This window comes from Natrix helvetica (genome assembly GCF_964273705.1).
Source record: "Natrix helvetica genome assembly, chromosome: 4".
Lineage (NCBI taxonomy): Eukaryota > Metazoa > Chordata > Lepidosauria > Squamata > Natricidae > Natrix > Natrix helvetica.
In genome coordinates, this window is record NC_138550.1 from 36,143,490 (window position 1) to 36,161,626 (window position 18,137).

At 39.0% G+C, this 18,137-nt stretch overlaps 1 protein-coding gene across 3 annotated transcripts in view; it reads right to left on the minus strand.

Annotated features, from left to right (window-relative positions):
- Window positions 1-3,552, minus strand: part of CD47 (CD47 molecule) — an 83,712-nt gene extending 80,160 nt beyond the window's left edge. The window contains exon 1 of one of the 3 annotated variants that reach the window (XM_081951455.1): window positions 2,499-3,552. In XM_081951455.1, coding sequence (XP_081807581.1) covers window positions 2,499-2,547 — 49 coding nt within the window. In that variant the 5' untranslated portion in view covers window positions 2,548-3,552. The remainder of the gene's footprint in view (window positions 1-2,498) is intronic. The other 2 variants (XM_081951457.1, XM_081951456.1) reach the window with 2 other exon arrangements.
- Between the last annotated feature and the right edge of the window lie 14,585 nt (window positions 3,553-18,137).

Here is an 18,137-nt window from a genome sequence, read left to right on the forward strand (position 1 = left end):
AATAGCAGAATGAATCTCAGTTCAACAGGGACAGTGTACAATATCCCAAATTTGTATAGGAAAAATCAAAGGCATGGGAATACAATGAGTGACATGTAATAGTTGGCCATGCAAAAAGGTTCTGAATATCTCAGTGCATAATGTGAGCCCAATAGTGTAATGCAGCTGCAGAACTAATTAAATGTGATCCTGGCTGAACCTGCAATTCAGGAAGAACATTAAACAGGAAGAACATGTCCAGAGGAAAACAGTCAAAATAATAAGAGACTAGAAAAAAAATTATATGAATTATCTAATTATCTTAATATCTACAAGAACCTGAGGAGGCATCATGCAGCACCTGGTGCTCTCCAGGTGTACTGGACTATAGACCCATTATCACAATTAGTTTTGTTTGGAGACTTTGAAACTGCCAAGTTATAGAATTGGTACGGGTAGTCCTTGACTTACAACCATTTGTTTAGTGACCATTTGGCACTAGAAAAAAGTGACTTATGACCATTTTCACCCTTATGACCATTGTTGCTACATCCCTATGGTCACATGATCAAAATTCAAATGCTTGGCAAGAGGCGTGAATTTATGACAATTGCAGTGGTCCAAGGTCATGTGATCACCTTTTGCTATCTTCTGAGAAGCAAAGTCAATGAGGACACCATATTCACTTAAAAACTGTGTTACTAACCTAACAACTGCAGCAATTCACTTAAGGTCATAAAATGTGGCAAAACTCACTTTACGCCTGTCTTGCTTAGCAATGGAAATTTTGGGCTCAATTGTGGTCATAAGTCAGTGGAAACAAGGTGTATACCACCTGTAGTATATTTCAACAGCAAGTCCTATCTTGAATATATCTAGTAAAGATCACCACCCTACTGATTTATTGGTTCCATTGTCAAACTACTGTAGTCTTAGCTGTGTTCAACGTATCTGACAGGAGTAACAAGCTATGGAGATCAATTCCTAAGGTGACAATCTGGTGGTTGCCTTTCATTAGAAGAAAAAAAGCTCATTGGCATTTCCAAATGATAGAAATAAATTTTGGGGGGAATCTGAAACTGATTTGTCCAATAAATAAAGCCAAGTTGTCAATAAATCTTTAAAGATAAATGTTAAAAGTACCGCAGAACGCTTACCAATTTCAGTTATTCTCAAAAAGCTGGAAAGAGTCAAAGATAATTTATTACTTCCTTTTCTTACAGAAGAGCTGTGTGAAATGCATAACTTGAGCTTTCATAATCCCCGCACAACTCAACAATCTGCTTGCAACAAAATTCTTCATTAACAGTCTGATTAAAAAGTATGCTAGCGCAATGTTGTCACTCTGTATGATTCATTTAATCTGGAAAGCTAGGTTTGGGGATTACATTAGTCGCATCCTGAGTTGCTTTGAAATGTGCTTTGTACGTGCAATACTGCAAGCCTGAACTAGATTATTCAGTTTTTCTGCTCTCTTTCCCACAACGGTATATGGCAGTGGCCCAGGTGAAAGGAAATGCTGGTTACTTTCACCCACCAGGTTACTCTCCCTGTGTATATCGGAGTGTGTGGGAAGTTGCTGTGCACACGTGCTCCGAAGTTTTAACGTCAAAAAGAAGAGGCGGCTTCTACACTGCCACAATCCTTGAGCTGGGTTCTTCCAAGGGCAGCACAAGCAGCCATCAACAGAACCGGAAGGGAAGGGGGAAAAAACAAAACAAAACAAAACCAGGACTGTCTCGCAAACCAAACCAACCAGAAGGTGGGAAAGCGGCACCCCAGAAAGGTCTTCGGCATATTCCGAAGCAGGGCGAACGCCGGAGTCACATTCAACACCCCCCCCTCCAACACACACACACACGCATACACCCGCCAGCCTGCTGTCACTTCTGCCACCGCACATTCGGAGCAGCAGGACTCCTGAAGCGAAGCGTATGGGAAGCATCAGGCGTTAAAAGAGGTAGCCAATCCCAGAGCTCAGCACCCTACGCCTGTCGAAATAATTGGGCTCGCTCGGGGGGACAGAGATGGAGAGGGGGGAGAGGAGGACGTGTGGTGCAAGGCAGCGGCACACTCCAGCCAAACAAACCCCAAAGCCTCGTCAGCTTCGTGGCGCAGTCAGTAGGTAGGACGGAAAGCTCAAAGTCTCACCGGCCCCCGGGGTGGGGGGTGCGGGTAAGGGAGGAGGCAGTTTCTCTCCCTTCCTCTCCTATTCTTTTAAAGAGCCGCATTCTATCGTCCTTGGAGCCCCAAAGACAACCCAGCTCCCCCTCCCTCTCCCGGGGGGCTGCAGGACGCGGCCAAGCAGAAATGGGGGAAAGGAACCGTGCAGCTTACTCCAAAACCGCAGCGGAGCAAAAAAAGCGCGGGGTATCTGCTAGGTCTTTTTTTTTTTTACTCGGGGGGAAGGCGAAAGGCCGAGAGAGAGAGAAAGCGCGAAGCGAGGGGTAACAGCAATTGGAGCGGGAACAGCGCCGGCAAGGGCGGGAGCAGCAAAAGAAGCGAGAACCGACACTCACCGGCGCCCAGAGTGCCCAGCAGCACCCACCACACGCATAACATCCACATGTCCAGGCTGCCGCAAGGGAGGGCGATCCGCTTTCTTGCCGCGACGATCCTCTCGCAGACCAAAGGGAAAGACCTGTCGGGGGGGGAGGGAGGGAGGGAGGAGGCGATCCGGAGCGCGGACCCGGAGCCGCCCAACCCGCAGCCTGACAAGCTTCGACGGTTCCCTCCAGCTGCAGCAAGCGGGGCGGAGCCACACCGGCTTTCGCTTTCGCTCTCCGCCGCAGGAGGGGAGACGAAGGCGTAGGTGGAAGAACGTCCCCACACCGTAGCCGGCTGCCGGACTGATGCTGCGCTCTACAACTTGAGAGCAGGTGGGCTTTCTTTCGTGAAGAGCCGGCGAAAGACCTCCAGGTGCTCCCCCTTTTCCGGCTTGGTCCGCGGTAAAACCCAGGGAGGAGCTACGGTGGTCCTCGAGAACCGCCGCACCCCTTTAGAAGACCTTGAAATCGTCCACCGAAAGTTTCCAACCTGGCAAGGCGACGTTTTCGGCAGCCGCCGTGTCTTCTAGCGACGCAGGAATTGCGCAGACTTGGAAATGAACGCCGGGCTCTTGGCGTGACAAAGGAGGAACTCTGCGTCATACTGAAGCTTGCGATCGTCAGGGAAAGCCGACGCCGCCAACGAGAAGTCTTCGCCCATCTTATGTACTGTACAGTATGTGCAAGTCTGAGATGGCGCAGCAGACTGGCCCCGAGGCTCCGGAGAAGCCCGAAGCCAAAACTCCCAGTGAAATCTTTACAACGCTCTTCCATGAGCGTTTCCGCTCAGCCTTATAATAAACCTTATAATAAGGCGGTGTTATGAAGTAAGGTTTCTGGAGCCTTGAAACACGCACAGTTGCAGGAAAAGCACTAGCTATAAATAAGAGATGTGTGAGTTTCCTGGTCTCATCTGAGGTTTCTACATCGGGGAATTAAGATTGGAGGTTGTTTTTTTTTCCTGCTGGTGTCTTTTCAGCCCCCCTGCCCCCACTGTGCTGGTGCCTATCATTTTTCATAACGTATATAATAAATGCATCATGCTTTAGGAACATTTGAAGTTAAACCCATATAATCATTATAGGAGCTGGCGTTTTAAATTCAACTATAAATCACACTAGATAGCATCACAAGTAAATTAATTCAAAATAACAGAGATAAATATGGCCTTTCTACAGCCTTTTCAATATGCTGCTATATAATAAATACCATGCTGTCAACATATTAGGACTTACACTCAGACATGTGGAGAGAATTGGCCATCTTTCAGAAAATCATTCTTGATGCTTCCTTCATCAAGAGCGATTATTGGTGGCAATGTTAATAATAAGCCAAAGCAACTGCTCGTTTAAATCATAGCATATAAATAAAGACAAATTAAGCAATCCAGTTTCAACAGAATCTAGAGGCAACCTTATCTTCTTTTTAACCCAGAATATCCTGGATTTTTTAAAATATCTGTCTTGTTTGAAGAACACTAGGGAAATCATTTCTTCTCTAAATGCTCCTAACTTGAATTTTTTTTTTTTTTTGGGTGGCTTTGGAGAAATTCAGGATTAATAGGCAAGATCACAGAGATGTACAAAATTGTATCATTGTTTAAACAATGACTGTGACAGGTGCCTATGTTTGGATATCCTTTCAGTCTTGACTTAGTGAAAACTCCTTTGCCAGAAAAAAAAAACATCTTCTGGGCATTCCTGTAGACAACTGACAGACTATTTTTGCTTTAAAACTCTTTTCCTTGCAAAACTCTAATAGCCTGGAAATATTGTTACGTCTCTTTACAACTCCACGCAGATGTTCACACAATCCAAGTCTGGGGATTGTGAATGTTATTCCAAGACTTCATATTTCCTTCATGAAATTACATCCTGGTTAAATTGGAGATACGTTTCAGATCATTTTCTTGCTGAATATCCAATCTACTTTCAGCTTCATTTCCCACCCCCACCCCCACCCCACTGACTGTGGGACTCTTCCCTAATTTTAGAATTTAATTATCTTATCTTGGGACAAGGACAAATATTTCATTGAAAACTGATGCCTGACATGATAGAAAGTTTATTTATTCATGGCGTTCATATCTTACGCTTTTTTTCTAGTAAAACTCATTAATGTGTGTTTCTCTTTCCTTTTTACATTCTCAAAAACTAATATGAATAATTTGCAAATGAACTAGAGCAGACCTATTTTTATGTTCAAATAATGCCACATTGTCTTGTAAATAGCTTCCTTATACTAGATGGATATTTGTTTACACCTGGGAACAATCTATTTATTCATGCAATTTAGCTACTGCCTTAATCCTTATGGACTCCAGGCAGTTTGAGATATTAAAATATTAAGAATAAAACACATTTAAATTTTTCAATAATAAATTATAACAAGAAATAATAAACATTCATACATGCATGCACTCATTTGCACACAAAGAATAAATTGTGGCTTTATTATCAGTTCCCAAAGGCATTCTGGAAAAGCCAGGGTTTTACTAGCTGCCAGAATGCCATAAGGATGGGGGTGGATAGTCACCTTGAGCGAGCAAGGTGTTCCATAGGAAGAAATCTACCCTTGAGAACACCTGATGTTATCATCTTCTCTTGCCATATTTTCTAATAGATGAAAACTCTTAGAAGAGGCTATTGGGCCATCTGGTTCAATAGTTCTGAAACTATTTTATAAAGGGCATCTCTTAGATACCCTGGTCCCAAGCAATATATGCCTTTAAAAGTAGCAACCAGCACCTTCAACTGCACTCATAAACATGCTATCAAATAGTGCAGCTCCTGCAGCAGTGGTATGACAATACAGATGCTGTATTAGCTTTTGAGTATGTGGAGCAGAGTGATGTGGCTAGCTGAAGGTTCTAATTGATTTTCATCCTGTAGAGCAATTTACAATAATCTAAACAGGAGATAACAAAGACATCAATGGCTGTGTTCAGAGCCTTGGCTTTTTTATTATCTCACAAGATGTTTCTGCATCAAAGAATGTACTGTGTTAGATGAGGTCAGTTGAAGATGATAGAAGTAAGGCGTGTACATTGATAACACAGAACACAATATAATTAAGGATAATAAATTTTCTAAATAAATCCTAACAGCATCAAATATTTGAACTTAGGAAGACTTTGGGAAACCAGTGTGTTTCTATCCAATAGCAATTTGCTCTGATTTCTTACTAAAATAAAGTTTGTTAAAACACCTGACCAAAAATATTGACTGAATTTTCTTCCCCAATACATTAAGGTGGGTAAATTTTGTATGAATAAATCTGTAGCTTCAGACAAAAATCTATGACTCCGTGATTTTTTTTTAATAGTCCAAACTTTTGTGACCAGCAGTCTACTTAATTAAATTCATGAAGAGCAGCTTTCTCTAGCTAAGGATAGTCATGCATTTTTTGAAGCTGCAGTATTTACAAAAGCTTATGCGACAATATATTTTCTATCTATAAGCTGCCATTTTTAATTATTTCCAAAACAAACTGTTAGATACTAGCTTCAGCTATAGTGGTTTCCACCAAGGTCCTCTGTTCCGGCGGGAACAGAGGTTTAATCTCATTGGTTGAAGGGTCTGACAGCTCCCTATAAAAGGGCTGCTGTCAGACTCAACTTCGCTGGATTGTACATACTTGTTCTGTTACAATAAAGAGTTGTTGTTGCCTTTAGCCTGAGTGTGCCTTTCCATTACCCGATCTAACACAAACTATTACGTTTAGAAATAGGATAAAATGAGTTCTAACGCATCAGGCTGGGCTCAGCCCTGAAACTAGTCTTTATTTCTAAAACAAAGAAGTCCTTTCAAGTAGATAAAATATTCTATTCCCTCACTGAGCATAGTCAATCTTGATCCTTAGCAATTAATTGTTGCTTTTAGGAAGATTTTTAAAAAACTAACAGCTATAATTTCATCATGTTTTAATACATTCCTTTATGCACATCTTTGCTGGAATATATTTACATTTATCTCACTTACACTTCTATACATCAGAAAGCTCCAATGGACTTAATTTTCAGTCACAACACATAGCCCACTTTTGCAAATGTGCCAGGCTGCCAGCAGAACTCAAATACTTCTGTGAATATTCCCACTTAACCTTCTTCAAGCAGAAAAACAATGAAACGGTACTTATTTTCAATATAACTCTTAGCATACAATTTGATGATGTAAAGTGTGTGTGTGACTGTGTGTGTGTATCTATCTGTGAAGGAATATTCTATTCTCTGTTCCCATCTAGTAAATGCTTTGAATCCTTCTGTACCTTGACCCTAGACATAACATACTTTCTACCTGAAAAGCCATAACACAGTCAGAAATCTGCCATTAATCAGATTTTCCTATAGCAGTCCAATCCAGCTGGCTGTGGAAAAGAAATCAAATAGAAAGGGTAAAGCTTTCAGAGTGGTGGAGGCAGATACAATACCCAGCTAGTCTCCTCTCTGCAGAGGGAGTCAAAAGGCACTCATTTATAGCCAACAGAAACTAACTGAAGCTCAGGGAATATACAAAGGGAGAAATTCTTGATTCAGTTCTCTAGATAATAACCGAATAGACTGAAACACAGGCTGGCTTCTTTCTGGCAACACTGGCCTTGCATTCAGGTGCACAGTGTCTGAATGTGCAATGACTGTGCAATGCTACCTCTGCGCTGCTGAGTCCAGATCGTTGCAGCTGCAGCACACCCACTCATTTTTTGGCTGCCAAGGCAGCTCTCAGAGCACACCCACTCCCGGCTGCCTAGTACACCCACACTCTGCTAGAAGCAGCCATGGCATGTACACACAACCAGTTACTGATGCTGCCTCTCAAGAGGATGTGCTGCGTAGGAAAGCAGAGGTGTAACAAACATGCTGAGTTCTCTGCAAAAGGAGGAGGGGAGTGAAGCTGTATTGTGACAGCTACTATGGGAAGATGGTATTAGCAGCAGCATTTGTTCTGTATAATACTGAAGTTGGTTACTGATTTCCATCTGGTTGTTGTTGTGAAACTCTGAAACACAGCTCAGTCAATCCAATGAATATAGACCTAAACTTAAAAAGGAATGCATAATCACAGCATCTGATCATTACACTCAAAATTTTGACAGTGGAGCTTTGGACAATTGCACATACATGTCTAAAACTTCCTTTACACATAGAGCAATATCAATCAATGTGTGACAGATCATGTTGGCAAAGATAACGGGGGGGGGGGGAATAAGGAATCTCTGCACCATGGTGAGTGGTAGGTCATGGTAATTATACCTACATATCCAGGACTCAGTTTTTAACACAATAGAACTAAAACATGTCCAAAGCTCTGCATATATAAGGCACACCATCAAATATGGTATGACAAACCTATTTCCTCTGTATGGACTATTGCATATTACAGGTTCACACATCCATGAGAATATTGGTAGTGTGCTCAGAAGTAGAAAAATTCAACACTATCCACCATAGAAAAATGTTTGGTGAGAATGATGAAAGTTGCAGAAATAGCTTAATTACTTTCTTGATTAGAGAAAAAAATTACATTTATGGTTGATTACAAATCCTGTATTGCATACACTTTTGTATGAAACAAAAAAATGCACAGATGATTTGCACTTTTGATGAATGGAAAAAATGGTAACACAAGATAGTGTGTATATAGTTATAGTCATAACTATAATTATATTTACTGCAAAGGAAATTTTAAGTTTCATCTATGTATATCCTTTCTGTACTATTTTTTTCATTTCTTTGTTTTATTTTATGTTAGGTTATGTTAGTTTTCATGTTTGATATATAGTTATCCGTTTATCCATTTTCTCATACCAAATTGGATCAAGCATTCAGATCTACTAGTTTTACCCATTGCTGAATTGTGAAGTCTCTTTCACTACCAGTTAGTAGTGAAAAGTCTTCACAATTCAGAAATAAGTAAACCTGGTAGATCTGCATGCTTGTTCCCTCCTGGTATCAGAAAATGGATAAAGAGGGTGCCCTTTATTTCTCTATTTCTTTCTCTCCCCCCCTCACATACATATTGAGATTATTACAACCCAGAACCATCAAGTGATACTAATTTATAGAAGAATACCTCTTCACCTAACACATAATTAACATTTGAATTCTGCAACAGCGAAGTATATACAGTACTACCCATCAGGTTGGATGGTTTCAAAAGGAAGTCAAATTCAAGGAGGAAAATACTAACAACTACTAATTATGATGACTAAATACTGCTTCTGATATAAAAGACTGGGTCCCAATACTATTTATTAGGGAATATGAGTGGGAGCATGCTATCTTAACATACTTTTGAACTTCCCACTGGTTTGGCCCCTGTGATAAAACAATACCGCGGTAGAAAGGCTCAAGATGCAGGCCAGCAAGGCTTCTTAAATGTCATTATTCAAGGAAGAAAGTAAATGATATTGATAGTTGATTCGGCTGTAGGTGAAGAACTGTAGATGACTACATTTTAAACCCCGAAGGCTCGGAAACTAAGATAATACCATAAAAAGGAAGTGAGAAGTCAAAGGTGATGGAACAGAGCTATGTTATACAAGATGTTCTCTTGAGGAGCACATAAATCGATGGGAAGATACCATGCGTGCTCATAAAATCAAGACATACTTCACAGCATAAAAGCACTTGAGAATGGGTCTTAGCAATTTGACAAACAACAAATAGCAGTTAAATAGCTGCTTGGCTTAAAAAAAATACTGAAAATGGTCCCAGTCACTCAGATAGAATTGAACATTAGATTAGCAGTTTTAGTAGGTGAGTTTAAAAAATTACATTTTTAAAATATTGTTCAGGTAGAAGAAAAGAGCATTAGTTGTTAAGACTACAGCAAAGACCTGCTGGATCAGGTCACCACACCATAGGTTCAGAGACCAGTTGATTAAGAGTTATTGATATACTTCTCTTTTTAAGGTTATCTTAGCTGGATGAGGGGGAGAAATCACCACACTTTTTGGCAGTAGGTATCATCAATCAGAAAGCATTATATGTAGGATTGATTTATATTCTCATTTCTTAATTTATTGCCAGCTTTACTGGATGACTGTAACCTGGTGATTACTTTTATTCCAGGTAAGCATTATTTTCTAAAATTCACATTCCTATCACAGTATATTGGATCCTTTTATACATAGTTTTGTTCCTTAGCAATTTCTCCCTGTCTTCCATTCTCTGCAATAATTTAAACGCACATTCCTGTGCTTAGCCTGAGATTTCAAAGAAACTAGTTTATCGTAGGAAAGTGGTTACAAAAATCTGAGAAATCAGCAGCCGGTCTTCAGCAAATTATAACAGTCAGAGATTGTTTTAATTGGGTGATAGTCTGCTGAAAGAAAATGAGGGAAATAAACCTTCTCCTGCTCTTGTCTTCTGCCAGCTTGCCTGCTTTACGAATGCCTCACTGAAGAAGTGAGTTAAAAGGCAGCTGCATTTTAGTGTTTTCAGTTATTACTTCCCTATGTAGCTTCTGTCAAAAGGAAAATAAGTATCTTACAATTATAAACATTGCATTTCCAATATTTTTCATGCTACTTCTGAACCACTTGTTTTTGAAACAGTTAGCTAAGTGTGTCACAGGGTAGAGGTGAATAGTGTAATAAACAGTTCTGTATTCACACAATGTGAAGGCATTCTATAACAATTTAAGTACTAAAGAACACTTATAGTTACTGTATTAGAACAGTCAATCTTACCAACAGGATGACTCTCTTATATCTAATAGGTTGCATGTGATTGTCCATCTTCAGATCCTAGTTTTACAGAAAGATGTTGCACAGATAGCACCATTGAAGACTATGAGACATTCTGACATTCTAGATACAGAGCCTATATGAAACGGATGGAAGGATCAGGCCTGTGAAGGGTGCATGTGAATTCATGTTTGCCTAGTTATAGCTAAGAGAAGATTTGCTGATTCAAATCTCTTTATTTTTCTCTTGATGAATGTTGGCATCCCTAACCACAAAATGTCCTCCAGCTGTTTTCTTCTCTGCACAACATTTTGTAGTCAAGCATGCAATTGTAAATGACTGCATGGATGAGTTTCTTAGTATACAGAGCCCCTAAGAATCCCATATACAACAAGAGGCATGCAGGTGCTTATGAGACTTGTTTGTGTGTGAGAAAGAGAGGGGGGAAGAGAGAAAGTTTTACCATACATTTTAACCACTCCACATCTTTTTGTCATGCTAACATACGCATAATGTTAAAGAAGTAGTATTTTGGATCCCCCCCTTCTCTCTCTCTCTCTCTCACACACACACACACAGAGAAAATACATTCTCAGCTGGAAGAAGCATTTCAAATGCTAGTAGCATTTCTCTGCCTTAGAGCTCATTGTAAAGCAAAACAACTTCCCCTTTATTTGCACTCAAAAATATCAGCACTCCAATAGTACTGTCCCTGCCCTGGGAAGCTTCTCCATCTGTAAAGAGGACAGAAAACTTAGCAGCCTGACAGGCCAAATGGGCCTTGGACAATGACAAAGGTTCCTTCTTGTGTAGCATGAGAAAGCTCTGAAAAGAAATGTGCTAGGCAAAGGAAGACAAGAAATGTCGGTACAGTATTAAAAAATAAAAGGAAATAAAATATTAAGCTGCTGCTATAAGGCTCAAAATTATTACGAGACTTGCTTATCCTGGTTCATGCAATACTTTGTTATTTGGAATGATAGAACATAGCCTGTGTGTGAGAACTTTGATGGGAACAATTCTAGGATTAGCAGCAATAACAACAGCTCTGTGTGGCCCTTATTGCAAGCACATTGTTCTAAGTTGCTGCGCACACATCAGACAAAAGTTTAAGCCAGAAGGTGTTTCTCATGTAAGCTGTGTCAGGAACTGATAGTAATATTTCTACAAATGTATCTGCTCTGATATGTTAATGTGTGTCTTATTGAGCCATTTTTTCCTCAAAAATCAACCCAATTGCCTATCTTTGCATCACATACAGAACCATAAATTAATTATACTGGCTAGGTTTTTACCACACACTGACCCACAAACTACATTGCCACATTTTAGCCTTCTGTGTTGAGCAAGCTCTGTCATAATAATGGCATCAAGAATCATGCCTATGGTCTAATAAACACTTGGTGAACAGTGTGAAACCTAAAATGTATGACTTTTTGTGAGCCAAATAACATATTTTAATGTTTAAATTATATAATTCCAAGCTTCAACAGCTTTAGTTTTTTTTAAAAAAAATACTAAACAGAATGGTACACATTCAATTAAGATGTAATTAAATGATTACATTTCATTCAAAGTCTCAGACAGCAGTGTCCTAGGTTCTCTGAATGTCTTATTTGACCACCACAGCCTTTGGATATTATCTTACAAGTCATATAGTTCTTGCTAAGCAAAAGAAAAAGTACTAAGATAGCTGGTACACACAGAACTAGGCTTTAGAATCAGTTGAATATTCAGAATAGAATAGAATAGAATAGAATAGAATAGAATAGAATAGAATAGAATAGAATAGAATTCCTTATTGGCCAAGTGTGATTGGACACAGAAGGAATTTGTCTTTGGTGTATATGCTCTCAGTGTACATAAGATTAAAATAAATTTGTAAAATTGTGATTCAATATATTCTGTGATCCACCATTATCTTAAACTATAATATGGATTTGTTTGTTTGTTTAGGAATAATAAGATCTATTTTGGTAACTCTTTGAATTTAATTTATTTATTTAACATATACCATTTTTGGATAGTTGTTTAAAAGCCACTCAGATCCTAAAGGAATCTGGGAAGTGAACAGAGAAATGAAAATTACATTTAGAAAACAGAAATGAGAAGATAGTCTAAAGAATCTTATAATATGCACCTTCAATGAGCTATCAAATATGTTATCGCTTCCTAGTCAGGGGGTTTATCTCAATTAGGCAACAGTCAGTTTCAGCTTCTTTTCTTCCCTTCCTCTCCAGATTTTGTTTGAAACCAAAGTATAATATTTTGCCTTAGCACCCAGGCATATGCTCATTAAACAAAGCCAGTTCATTCCTGTTCTTTTTCTTCCCCCAACCGCAACACAGAAGAGTGATTCAAGTACTGATTCTTTTCCCTGTCCAACCCATGCAAATATGAAGAGATTGAAAACTCTTCAGCAGCCTAGTAAAAAGATAATTATTCTAAGGCACACTGCACATGACCTCCCATCATGAAGGACCTTCCTCCTGCAATAAGCAGAAGAAGCCTAGAAGACAGCCCTTGGGTTACCTGGATCATACACAAAGGCTCAGCACCAAGACTCAGTGTGATCCCTCTCAGGCAGAAGCCTAGCAGAAAAGAGCAGAAGACATTTAATAACCAATTCTTGCAAACCAATTAGAATTATCTAGGCAGCATTCTCAACCTAATCAGAAGAGAAGCGACATTAATAATTTCAGTCCCAATTCTGTGTGGCCCTTGTTACTTACCTCAGGATGGCTTGCCTAACTTTTGACAAATCAAAATGGATATTTTGAGCAAAGGCATTGGGAAAATGTACAGGGAATATAAATGACATAAAAATACATGAACAGAGAGCTAGCATGCCTGAGCTGTTCTGAATCACAGCGTCAAAGAACTTGCCATTTAAACCATTGAGTCTTCTCAGTGAGGGAATCCAAATTAAGGCATTGCTGGCAGGGAGCTGTCCAGCTTCTGCCTGAAGACATGTAGAAAAGAGAAGCTCACTATTCCCCTTAGTAACTGGCTGCAGTATTGAACCGTTCTTATTGTTGGAAGGCTTTTCCTAATATAATCTGCCTTCCTGTAACATAAGGCCATTATTCCACAATACTGGTGTTTGAGACAATAAAGAAGAGGCCTTGGTCCTCAGTGATACATGTTTCAAGTGTTTGAAAATGGGATCATATCCTTTTTCAGTGATCTTTTTAAAAGATCAAACACACCCAGTTTTCTAAGTGTCCTCTCATAAGTCTTAGTTTTCAGTTCTCGTTTTCCTTTCTTTGCCTGAGCTCCAGTTTCTCATATGGGTGTTCTTGTTAGAAACTTAGAGCAGGTGAATAGAAGGGGCCTGGCATATCTAGAATTATATGCAGGTGTTCTGAACAGTACTGATTATAGTGATAATGTTATTTAGAAAGCTATATGTTTACTTGATACAACCAAAAATCATATGTGCAGCATATCAGTCTTTCTTGTATTGAACTGTACTCAAGTTTGCTTTCTAGGAGAAAAGGATATCACAGAATCAGGAGTGCAAACACAGACAGAGAAAGTTGGGAACAAAGCAGCTGTACAAGCTTTGGAAACAACATGGCTCCTTTCACCTTGCAAAAAGAAATGCTTCATTAAGTTCTTCAACATTGATCAACATTCCTTTGAATCTTTTTCACAGACCTACTGTGAAGAATGATAGATTTGGTACTTAGACATTTTACAAAACTATCCGTTCTAACCTGATCGGTTTAGCTAGGTAGCTTCTCATTAAAGTGTCCAACGACTAAAACAAGAGACTTCATCTCATGTATTTCCTCCTGTGAACTTCTGCTACTTTGGTGTGATTTTTCTGGGGGCGGTCTTTAGAACATATTGTGCGTCTCTGGACAGTTTTATAATGTTGATGGTCAATGGGCATATGTGGGCACTCTGACAAAATGACTGTTGTACCAGATGTGACTAATCATCATTTTATCAGAAAAGAAATGGAGAAGCTCTGTAGTTAATCTCAGCCTTTTTTCCGAAGTAAATGGGCTTCCATACAAAATCTTAGAAGCAATTACTTCCACTTATAAACATCAGGCCCAGGGGCATCCTTGAGAATAAATAATGCTTTTAATTAAAAACAATATCTAGAAATATTTTTAAAAGTCAGGTGGAACAGCACTATTCACTGAAGTATCTCCTGCTGTCACTGATGTTTTTTTTTCCCATCACTATCAGCACATCATGAAGTATAATAACCCTGGATATTTTTTTTCTTCACTCTTCCAGACCTGACAACAGCAATAAATTATAAGTAGTCTTACTATAGATTAAAATTAACTGCTCTGTTGTCATTTCATGTTTAAGTTAGCTGTAATTTTTAAAATAAATACAAAATATTGTCTTGGCCTCATTTGCATGCTTAGTCATATTTATTTAGGCAAACAGATTCATTATTAAATTTCCTTGTGCTTAGTCACTTCTCTCAAACTTTTTTTTTAAATTTAAAAGTGCTTTTTTCTGACTTTTAAAAAAATGTTGCCTTAGTTACTTGTTTTTTTTTCTTTCTCTCATCTCCCTCCTCCATCTCTTCTTGGCATGGTGTTTAATTGATTATAATGTTTGAAAATGCTTGGCATGATTCACTCAAATAGAGGAATAAAACTGAGTGTTCCTATTTTCCCTTCCTCCAAGTTAGTTTACAAAAATGATTGTTGCTTATGCCAAGCAGGAAATATCTAGATTTTAAAATTCTAAGTAGGATCAGTGAGCTAACGATAACATGAGCCATTGTTCCATCAATAATTTTATCTATTGTTGCCATGATTCAACTAGGGCGAACCACTTTTTCAGGCAAGTTTCTACATGCCTGTTATTTTCTGGATCAGAAACCATCACCGTAAATTAATGGTTATACAGTCACAGATGTCAGCTAACTAGAGTGCATTTGTTTCAAAAGCATGCACATTCTACTCTGTGTTTAAATAATTGATCTTATCAACTTTCTGGCACAACTTTCTAGAGTTGCTAGCACTGGACTGAAATGGAAGCCAAATACACATTATAAAGGGCCTCTTTGCATAACTGCAAGTTCATGCTCTGATGCAAGAAAGAGCCATATCAGTCCATGTTAAAAACTTACATATGGAAAAAGCAGTATATAAAGAATGCTGTTTGTGTAGAAGTTCAGGTTGGCTTTTGCACATTATTGCAAATAACTGAATACTGTTGGAAGAAATGCCCTCCTTGGTTCAGTTCCAAGTGGGAAAAAGACACTGGAAACATGGAGGCTGCTTGGAAAGATGGTTTTAATGGTGGACAGGACCACATGGTTTGAGATCCTGGGGAAAAAGGTGATCACATGCTTCAAGATGTTGGGTGAAGAAGAAAAAGGGCCAAGATGCTGAAAGTCCCTGGTTTTATGCTCTCTCTGGGCTGTGAACTTGAGCTTGTATTCTGATTGGTTGTCAGACTCCATGGGGCCACGCAGGAGCAACTCTGTAGGCTGTGTTTTGAATCCAAGTTTGGTTGAGCATCGCTTCTTCCCAGGTGCCATGTAGTGAGATGAGTAGAAGGCTAATCCTATTTTTGTTATGCAGAATAGACTGGTCTAGGCCTCTAATGGCCCATTGACAAAGGTGATGGTGGCAAAGTTTCTACTTCTTGAGTTTTTATTTCTCTTTTTAGGGGAAATATTCTGCCTTTTTAATATTTCCTAGGATATTTCATTCTTCTAGGAGAAGAGTGGATGCTAACTTCGTACAATACCTTATATAGTGATGATAAGAAAACAGATCAGATAGCATTACTAAATGTACTGCATGCATTTAATTAGCTTAGCCAATCTTTATTCAAGTGCACACAGGATATGTTTATTATCAAGAGAATCAGTTGTGATGGTAATAGCAATTATTAAGAATGGGGAAATGCTACCTTCATTGAAGCTTACTGGATGAGTGTCAGCTAGTCTCATTCTTGAAATCATATCTTCATAACAAGACCAGACTTGTTGTGGAGATAAAATCATGCATTCAGCCTTGAGCTTCCTAAGGTGGACTATACATATAACTCATGGATAATAAACATTGCATAAATTTTCCACTTTGTTGTTTATAATTCATTAACTATGTTACTTGGCTCATTAAATACATGAAGATTCTATGGACTGAATCTGATTCCCTTCAGTGTGGAAAATTATGTATTCTATCAGTCCAGTATAGTTTTTCCCAGTACGTATTATATGCAACAGATAATATTAAGTTAAACGTAATTGTTTTCTAACTCCTTGTTAAATTAGTTAACAAGGTAATTTAACAAGACTTTCTAAAAGTCTGAATCTATTCCTTGTTGGAAGAAATGTCCTTCTGGGTTCAGTTGCAAGTGGGGAAAAAGACACTGGAAACATGGAGGGTGCTTGGAAAGATGGTTTAATGGTGAACAGGATCACATGGCTTGAGTTCCTGAACAAAAAAGATGATCACATGCTTCTTCATGAAGAAGAAAAGAGGCTGAGATGCTGAAAGTTCCTGGTTTTATGCCCTCTCTGGCCTTTGACCTTGATCTTGTATTCTGCTTGGTTGTCAGACTCACATGGGGCCATGTTGGGGCAACTCTCTAGGCTGTGTTTTGAGTCCAAGTTTGGTTGACCATTGCTTCTTCCCAGGTGCCCTGTAGTAAGATGGGTAAAGGGCTAATACGATCATGCCTTAATCCTATTACCTTAGAGCTGAAGTGGGAAGATATTTGTTATGTAGAATAGAATGGTTCAGGGCTTTTAATGGCCCATTGACAAATGTAGGGGCTGTTAAGAGTGAGTCTGTTTCCTGCCTAAAAACATGTTTCTCCATTTCTTATCCAGGGAAATATAATATTCTGCCTTTTCAATATTTCCCAGGATATTTCATTTTTCTAGGAGAGGGATGGGCTTTAACTTCCTACATCCTAAAGTAAATAAATTAATAAAGCTGTTTTCTATTTACTTATAATCAAAAATTGTTCTTTTTCTGAACCAAACATTTTGAGTAGCTAAGTCCCTCCCAAAACAACAAAGCATTCCACTCCACAAAAATGAATTTTAATAGGAAGTGATTTAAGTGTGTAGCTTTTGCAAGTTGTCATGTTTTAAACAATATTTTTAAAGGAAAAGAAGTACAGAATGAACAACTGTTTTTTCTTTCTTTCTGTGTAGTGTTTTTGTCTGATGGCCCAACATAGTTAGTTCATTTGATGAGCTTTTATAACATTTTGTACAAATACTGTCAGATTGCATGATGGTAGATCCAAAAGACAGAATCATTTTGATCTTTTTGTTTTATTTAGTTTATTTTTATTTTATTTTTTATTTCTTGGTTTTCTAAACTCAACATCGACCTACTGGTTAGTAAATCTCTACATGATTTATGTAATTAATGGACAGTCCATAAGCTGAAGCTTTATTGCCAATTGCTGCCTTCCCTCCAAAGCCTTGGTTGTGCCCCTCACAGCCCCTTCAAAAGCTATTACAGTGTTGTCATATTTGGAGGCAATTCCATACCACAGGCTTTGCTGTTTTTCTCCCATGCTGCTTCCATCTCTCTAGAAGATGACTTTAAAAATTCCAGACCATACTGTAGAGCAGTGGTTCTCAACCTGTGGGTCGGGACCCTTTTGGGGGTCGAACGACCCTTTCACAGGGGTCACCTAAGACCTCCGGAAAACAGATATTTTCTATGGTCTTAGGAACCGAGATACCAATTTTATGGTTGGGGGTCATCACAACATGTGGAACTGTATTAAAGGGTTGACAATTCAAATGTTGTCTCCCCATTGGGAAGGTTGAGAACTACTGCTGTAGAGGGTGGGATGTCAAACTTGCGTCATCACAGTGATGTGTCAGGACTTTTTTCTCCTTCGCAAAACCGGGCCTGGACATGGCCAGCAAATGATGCATTTGGCCCTTGTGAGACAGGTTTGACAGATTCT